Source organism: Varroa jacobsoni, unplaced genomic scaffold, assembly GCF_002532875.2.
Source record: "Varroa jacobsoni isolate VJ856 unplaced genomic scaffold, vjacob_1.0 scaffold_388, whole genome shotgun sequence".
Classification (NCBI taxonomy): domain Eukaryota; kingdom Metazoa; phylum Arthropoda; class Arachnida; order Mesostigmata; family Varroidae; genus Varroa; species Varroa jacobsoni.
Genome location: NW_019213290.1, coordinates 300776 through 310125, shown reverse-complemented (window position 1 = coordinate 310125; position 9350 = coordinate 300776). Strand labels below are relative to the sequence as shown.

Here is a 9350-nt window from a genome sequence, read left to right as displayed (position 1 = left end):
ACTTGTCTGAAGTACCCACTGATCTCCGAGGGATCTGGCGCTTGTCTCACGAGTACTGCAAAATGCGCATAAAACCATGATGGGGCTAATTTGGTAACGATACAGTATAGATAAATTTAATGTTGCCTAATCTTAACGAGACTGCTTAACTGATGATGCTATGTGAACTTTCCGGTCGGGCTGAATTTTCGAATTATCAAAAAAGGACGTATATCGAAGTGCACACTCAACGCTCACTTGCTATGGCATCTATTAAAAATCTGATATTCCGATTTGGAAAAAAAGGTTTCAGTGACAGTTAAAGATAGTAACGCCCTCTGAAGACGCAATAAGTAAGGAGACTAAAAATTACGTCTGTGTTACTCCACGAGATTTGTTTATCAGCATTGTTCAAGAGTATACGCCACGAACGCTGCCAGCGCGATAAGTTGAATTTGATGTACATTAAAAGACGCTGATATGTCCGAAAACGTCCTCGGTAGATGCAACCGGATTTTGTATAACTCTTTATAACTCTACAGTTTCTACAGCTCTCTCTACAGTTATTACAGCTTTATTGTATGCACTATTGAAAAATATGGGGCAAGGAACAGAAAAAATAATAGACCAGTACCATTAATGCCAGTATCTTACTGATTTCTATAGGCTAAGCCACATCCACGAGTACGAACATTCAGAGATGCATAGTTTACGTATGGAAGGGAAAGGCCTCTAACTTTTAAAAAATTTAGCATACCTGACCTATCTATAGAAATCAGTCAGCATGTATAAACGCTTTTCATTTTAGGTTCCCTTCGGCCTTTGAGTCCGTTACCTATGAAAAATTAACAGAAATTATTTCGATATACAGAGTTGGCCCGAAAGCTGCTTGCTCAGTTCAAAACAAAACTTTTCTATTAAGCTTTATGGTCATATTCCATGTTGGGTACAGCAATGACAAGAATATTCACAATTTATGATATGAGATTCGCTGACGTATGTCCTTTATACCAATTTTCTATCGGATGTACTTCTTAGAGCATAAGACTTCACTTTGATGACGTGAAGTCATCTCTGTATTCTTTTATATGGACAGAATCGAGGACAAGCCAGAAGAGAAAAACAGCTTCCAAAGGTTTCACAAAGTGGACGGCCTTTTCGAATCTCCAGCCTTCTATCAATAGTGCGCCGCAATATATTTCGACCTAAAAAACGTCAAACGTAGCTAACTATTCAATGAGCTCCTCCATATTTCAAAGAAGATATTATCCGAGATCTAGGTATAATTATCACAAAGTCACTGGAAAGTAGCGACTATACAATCGCTCGTTGCGGAAGCATCATGGCGATCAAATTAGGTTTCTCTGCCCGTTCTCGCAGAAAAAGTATGTATTGATTTGTTTTGCACTCACCTAACTCCAATATTAACATTTGGTACCCCTATTTTCAATCGATGCTCGAGAAACGACTACGATAGCTTGGAAAAGGTCCAAACTGATATATATGAGAAGAGAAGCTCTTAAGTGCGCCCTGGTCTGCCCGCTCTCACGAAGAACGTGTCGGAACAATTTCGAAAAAGTACGAGCAACTTTGAGCTAAATTTCTCCGCTGTCGTACACTGCGCGGTTGCTAATCGGAGGACGGTTCATTAGCGTACATATCAAGACGACAATGCAGTAAGAAAACCAGCCCTATATAATCATGATAGAGTACTTTATGTGAAATCTGGCGTGAAATGATTACGGATTAGGTTATAGTTTTAGTAAAACAAACGAGTGATCAGGAACATTGGACGCCACGGGAGAAGTGAGTGTGAACAGGGAGCTATAATTATTTATCTCTATTGGCAACTAGGTGTAGATGAATGAATGTATATTGAACGTCGGCGCGGTAGTTTGGACAGTTAACTTTTTGGCCAAAGGGTTCGTCAGGCCCTCTTGTTGAAATATATTGGACAATGTAACTAAGTGTATATATATATATATATATATATATATGTACTTGTTCGTTCAGGAATTTTCAAAGTCAATGTCAAATTTTAATGCTATTACTACACTCGCAGGTTATTGTTGTTGCCATCTTCGTTAATGTTTTCCTTCAATTTTTTCTACGATGTCATAGTATGACATAAACAAATAGTGGAGGAATATACAGTAGTGTCATTGATTTAGAACAATATAATTATTAATTTTGTCTATTTAGTGTAAGTTTCTTGTAGTTGACCCCTGGCGTCACGCGAGGCATCTTTAATCAAAAGCGCTTTTGCGTTGCTCCATAGTAAATTATTGGCAACCACAGCTGTACCTCAAGTCAATAGAGTAATTTATATCGTTACAAAGAGCAATTAACAGTATTTCATTGATTAGTATATCTAGAAGCCTAGATTTATGGATCTGTGGGGATGTTGGGGTCATTAATTTTCATTATTTAAGTTCTAAACCTCGCAGATACGTAAATTGGGTCTTCTCGTTCGGTTGACGAAATTACAACAGCCTCTATACTGGAGCGTTGCGTAGTACTTGACTTTGCCAATTTTCATGGACGTACAAAGAAGTACTATAGAACTTGTTAGGTAGGCACCTATCTACTGTTCACGAAAAACGATGTCGAGGGTTCACGCGTGTGATGCCACCAAAACCAACGGAGGAGACGGAAGCATCAGGCTTCTGATCACATACTTACAGAACAAATAATCACACTCCAGCGTGCGTTTGAAGTGAAATTTTTAGTGCCAGAGTTTGTGTTCTCGGCAATTTTAGCATTTTCCCTTTACATGAGTTGTCTTCAAGTGTTCTCATAAGTCATCTCTTAATCGAACTCCTTGAAGTTTATATATATTAGCTAAATCATTCAGATATTTTATAGTATATATCCAACACCGCTATTTATCTTACCAGAGAACCATAGCGGAAAAAAATTGCTTTCGGTTTTTCAAAACCATTTTCCAACGTTTGATTTGATTGTTTTAGTGAAAAGAGTTTACTTACTTTTAGCGAATACTCATATGTTCACCCTTGAAAAAAATGTTCGCATCTAAAATTGCAGGTAAACGGCGTCGGACACGAATAGTTCATTAGATCAGGGCGTATAATACTCGTCTCGCTTCACATGGAAACTATCATTAACATAGGCAGAATCATACAAATATCAGAGGCTAAATAATGCTAATATATGTCTAAGTTGATGCCCTTGTGAATCGAGCTTGTAACACGCGACTATGATGACAGAAAGCTGTACGCCATGTCCATCCACGACCCATTCTGCTGTGCCCCAGACTCGTAAACGACGCTCATGTCGTGGATCAATTGCTGTGCGACTAATCTCGTCGGGACTGATTTGGATGGCGTATGACAAACAAAATGCTGAGATGATAAGATCGTATGTATGCCAGATACCCAATACCGTACAATTAACATGAGCCCAAGATCAACGCACGGTGGGTAAATTTACGACCCGCTGACATCGTTAACGAGGTGTTGACTAACTGTGGTTACCATTAGACAGCACAACTTGGTTTGTATTAGTCATCTACTTCTTATATATACTGGACTCATTTGAATGGTGCGGTGAGTTAATTATGAGCTAGACTGGAAATCTTGTAAAGATTGTATAAGAAAGATCGAATTGTGCTAGATACAAGTACAGTTGTTAGGGGGTCTTAGTTGAGATATATATTCAATGTTAAAGCAATAAGAACTTGACGGCAGGAATAGCGTCAACAATAATTACCATAAGAAATTGCTTGATATCGACTCAATAAGTTGAGTTGAACCGCTCCAGCGTGGAGGAGACGCTTCAAGAAGAGCATGTCGTACTTTCCTTCAAACGTCTTTATGCCGTCCCCAAAATCTACGGCGTTTACTTCGGGCTTCGAACTGATTTCTCTCAAAAATGTTCTGTGTAGGCATAGGTTCCAGAATCACGAACTGCATTCGGACCATTCTAAGAGGCGCAAAAACTTTGTGTGCGTCTGTTAAGGCCGCCTTAATAATCGCGCACGGATCTTGTTTGGACCGACCACCACATAAAACGTGGCAAAATCTGAAATAATTTAATAGCGTTGCCGATAAGCACAATTTACCCTGATGAAATTCTTACGTTGCTATTTGAAAAACGAACGTGCAGATTTTGTATGGAAAACTTTTAGTTACATTCTGTGCATGATGGAACAAACAAGACCAGCAACCTAGCAAAAAACAATGCGCCGATCGTGTGCGTGCGTGCGTGCAATCGAACCAAAGCTCGAATTAGCTAAAGCGACCACATCCTTAGCCTTTTATCGAAAGGCCTATAATGCGGTAATTATCTTGAAATACTATGGTAAAGGAAAACGCACGTGACGGTGATAGCAAAACAGGCACAAAATGAGATGTTTGCTAAATAGAACGAACATCGCCGTCTTACATAAACATCGAGGGCAAAATCAGAGAGATATTGCCATAATTACGCGAATCAGACGAATGATCTCGTCTTAACAAAAAATTGCGCAGATCTACTACTGTATAAAAATTGTTAGATTTATCGAATGAAAGGTCGACTCATCAAAAGCGTTTAGGATACCGTATTCAAACGATTATATATGGCTGCATGGTACATATGTTACTGTTTTCAGTTGTGACTATCATCATTTATAATCGAACGTCCATAAACGTTTCACAAAATGGCGCAGGACCGCTCGACAAATTAGGCCAGCTTTGAGGAGATGTGGCATAGTGCGAAAAGCTTAATCGCGACGAAGCATTGTCTTTGCGGTAACATCACGACTCACGAAAACTTGCGAAAATAACTCATTGAGTAATTTAGTTCAAATCAATCAACGATGCGTCTATAAATCGCAGTAGACCCGACACAGTAGGATAATTGTTTCCTATAACGGACGAAAAGGTGAATTCTTGTTTCAACAACATTATACTATTCTCTAGTGAATTAAGCTATTTATTATATTGAAACGAAGCGCTATAGTGCACACCACAAACGATAAACTTCAATTATTCTATTTCGAATAATGAAGCGAAAACGAGGTTTCAAATTCAATTCCTGACTGATTCTAGTCAACAAGCAGTCAATACTTTTCGCTAAATTCGCTCACTGAAATTCTTCGTGACCAATGCCGCTAAATAATGAACGCGGGCGGGTAGCTCGGTGTAGACTGACGTTTTTCAAAAATCATACGAGGTAATCTTCCGTACTAAGATCCGCGCGCTTCCTCGAGATATAAGCTGACCGACAAAACGTGTTTAAGTGCATAACAGTATCTTACATCTATAGTACCATCTCGTTTGGGTACCCGCTAAAAACCTAAGCCCGTTGGTCTTCGAGGGTAGAAACCATAGTTCCTGTGGTTCTGAGTGCTCCGTAATATAATGCTTGGAGACAACATGATTGGTATGTAGTACCATTTTGTGGCACCGTTCGTAAGTGCCATGATGAGACAAAATGCCGAACTCACTTTAGTCTTCAAATTTTACGAGGTAGATAAATAAGGTAGATCAACATAGAGACACAATCTATTTAATAGAGTCGTTTAATCCCCTTGGATGACCTAGCGATGCGAAAAACCTGTTTATACTCAATACGTTGTCGGAAAATTATAAGAAATGGTTTTTGTATTTTTTTTTAAATTTGGACGAACGTTTAAGAAGATTGCTCTTCTAGCGCCGTTCCTACGCGTTATAACTGATGTACGAAAGAGTTAGATGAAAGCGACCCATCGGAACGTAAACAGAAACGTTTTGAGGTCTGTGATTCAACTGGCTGTGATATATTTACCTACGCCTCACTAAGTGATCTTATTGCATTTAAAACGGCAGCGAGATTGTATGTTTTTTCAGAAAATATAAAATAAGGAGTTTAGTCGTGTTTAAAATAACGAGCCTTAATTTAAAGGTTGAGTAGAGTCACAAGTTTCGTTATCGAGGGTCAATTGTTACTTCACTTAACTTAAAAACCGTGGACTAAAATCGCAGACTCTGTCTTTGACGAGTACCCACTCAATCGACGTCATAATGTGTTATTTAATGTATGTATTTGGGGCACGTCTTCGTAAAATACGGCACTATTAAGTAGCACTTGTGGCTGGGTTTCGAATCGAGTATCATCCTGATTCCTGTTAACGTACCCTTCTGTATATTTCTTGTCGGGTCTACGATGTGCTGTTCTTTCCGAAGTGTTTCTCCTTCGTTTTTTGGAGATCATCTACTGCCCGAGGACCTCTTTAGACGTAGCTGTTTGCATGATTAATTTCTCTGCCCTATCCCATGATACTACAATCACTTTGAAAATCAAAGCCGAGGACGAAAGTCGGCGATTATTTACATTTACAGATACCGTTCTATAAATGTGCGGTAGACCTTGTGCATCATACTTATAATGAACGTTCGTTGTTTCAGTTATCTTTCTCCACTGATTTCAGCAGCTTTGTTCAGAGACTCAATCCGGACTACTAAATTTTTGCTATCTAGGTTTTCACAGGTAGCTTCATCCGTTGACCACATATTTTTCGTCTTTTTCATGAGTGTTGAATCTTCGAATAAGATTCGATCTATCATAGAACCTATTTACTTTACCTGATTCAGGGATGCGCGACAGTGTCCAAAGGACCCAAAGCCGAGAAACTCGGAGACACTCCAGGGTGATGGTTGGCCAAAGAAAAACACAACTGTAGTATCTCATATAGAGCCGTAATTCGCTAAACAGATCTCCGTAGAGAAGAAAACAAGTGTCAGGTGGTGCGACGATGTCGTCGTCATCATCGACAGGGAAAAGACGATGAAAACTCTGGTAATTCTTGAATGAATACTTAGTTTCACATGAAGGCTTCGGAATTAACGATCGATGTATACCCTAGAAATAGTTTTCCTGAATCATTCTATTGCCAAGCAACACCACGCCGCCGCAATGTAAATGATATTCATTTGGTACAACGCATGTGTATAGCAGATTTTGTAACTCTATCTTAAAGATAATTTAGCCCATTAGTTTATTCCTTAAGTTCTTCCCGTTCCTATACTAGCGTTCAGATGCGCAATAGAAACTGCGGTTTCTATTCATGGTCCATTTGAGGTATCAAGCTTAACCAGCTTACAGCGCAATAGACAATACTTATTATTATTAATAGAAAAAAAAAGACAGACGTATTGATCTCCTTGAATCCAAGCATGTGTATAGTATAGATGTACATTTACAGACAACATTATTTTTGTGTTACGTGCATTTTGGTCGTTCAAAACCTCCTGCTCAATGAAAGACTGGGCGATTTACTGTACTGGATCGCTTGGGGCATCGTGATCCATCCGGACACTAATTTGCGCCAGGACGTAGGACATTGACGCCCAGACAGCAGTCGCGCGGTCCATATCATCTGGTAACATCAGAAGCGGAGTATCGGCATTCGTGTGATGATAATCGAAGTATCGCGGATTGTTGTTGTAAAGTGAGCCTCCCGGAACTCCGATATCGAACCATTGCTTAATATCAGGTCCACTATTGGAGATTAGCAGTGCTGTAGCATTTATCGATTTTAGCATTGAAAGCGCCTCTTGAAGAACGCAGCGTGCCTTTAAAAGGAAAATAAAGAAGAATCAAATAAATAGGCGTAGAACTTCATTAAATTAAAACAGATACTGCTAGTAAAGTAGTAGTACTTAAAAGTATTATATATCATATTTTATAAAGTCATTAATTATTCATAAAATAAATAAAACTTTAAGAATCAATTAGGAAAAAAAGAAAAGTTAAATTTCAGTTGAAGAGATAAAGTAAAGTATCGTAAATGTAAGTTTACGCTGCTCTCAATTGTTCCCGTAAGTATCTTCTTTGTGAGCCTCCTTTTGTCCGTTACTTACGAGTGGGCTTACCACCAGGATTATAACAGACGTTGACGTTAGTTGGTGCAACGCCTGAAGCATATCCCAGACGGGCTGCTCCATTTCACAGTAAGAGTAAACAATAAACTGACGTGACCTAGCCTAGAGCCCTTTTTTCAAGCGCATAGGCAACCGGCTTCATCTTCTATTTAATCATCTTCGTTCTCAGTTTCGAAACGTAGGTCCATTATTTCAGTCAGAATCGGGTCTGCTCGTGAATGATCGCAAACGACACTTCACCGTTTATCGTTGCGCTCGTGAATCTACTACTCATTCATTATTTTGAGGATCAGCAGCGGTGCAGATGTCGCCAGTAGTGGCGCATTTATATAGAAGAACCAAAGCCGCTCATTGTCAACATCATTTTTCTACCTGCCTGCTTTTTCGCACCGGCCTGTATATTTGGTAGAATCTCTGGCAGAGTATAACAGTCCCCTTTATCCCCAGTATGCAGTGTCCCCTGCTCATACGATTCGATGGAGGTATTCTGATCAGAAAAATAGTTAGAGAGCTAACCAATTGTGTAGACCTTTGAACTAGTTTGCCTGTTAAGGGTGTTCTCGATCGAGGGTGTAAGGTGATGATCGATTTTAGTGGTTCCGCTAAGCAAAACAGGGGTCTCTTGTTAGAATCATTTCGATTGGTGCCTTAGCTCAAAGCAGCATGCTTTTACTGTAGTGTTAACAGTAGTAGCTGTTCCTATATGTTCTTTGCGAACGAATATGGCGGATCTATAGGATGCTCCTGCTGGAAACGATGAAAGGACTGCCAGCACAAAACACAATTGCCAAAACTATCCGTTGACACGGTTATCATTGGTAATTGTGTTTGATCGGTAGACGGGGCGTTGGTCAAACGGGTTATTGGAAGAAATGTATTTCTATGCGACCGAGTGAAAAAGGCCCAGGCGCGGGCGCTAGAGCTGCACGAGGATCGCACAAGTGGTAGCTGTAGTGGAGGCTCGCCCGAAACATAACTTGAATGGTGGGTATTGTTATTCTGATTCTCGTCGCGATTATCACGTCTATTGGTTTAATATTTTGTCGAGTCAGGAGTCTACGCCCGAAGTTAAGCAAACGTATAAAAAAAATGGCAGAGACATCAGCTGCTCCGCCGAAAATAAGCCGTATATTGGCTTTTGAGATTAAATAACCAAATGAAAATACAATATTTAAGTATAGTCTACCAAAATGTAAAGAATCGTATTTTACTGTGTGCGAAACAAAACGGTCACCCGGATCCCAAGTTGTTAAGCAACGTTTCAAAACATAATACGCGAAATATGGGAATGCGCAAACAGGTTTGAGTAGGTCCTACAGTAGTCATCTTTTATCAGAAATGGTTTCATCAAGTCGCTACTGTTTCGAGCTTGACGGCGCTCTGTTATTAGCTGTTTACCTGTTGTTGTTCGTCGCGTCACTAGAAAACACGGGAGCTACAAGCGGATTCGGCGGACTCCGAACAGCTATTCAGACCACGTGCGGCTAGCAGACGAAACTTTTTTTT

The 9350-nt window shown here is 39.7% G+C and overlaps 1 protein-coding gene across 1 annotated transcript in view; it reads right to left on the bottom strand.

Annotated features, from left to right (window-relative positions):
* Positions 1–7115: 7115 nt before the first annotated feature.
* Positions 7116–9350, bottom strand: part of LOC111259956 (carboxypeptidase Q) — a 22019-nt gene continuing 19784 nt past the window's right edge. The window contains exon 9 of the mRNA XM_022832368.2: positions 7116–7535. Within this exon, the coding sequence (XP_022688103.1) occupies positions 7236–7535 (300 nt within the window). The 3' untranslated portion in view covers positions 7116–7235. The remainder of the gene's footprint in view (positions 7536–9350) is intronic.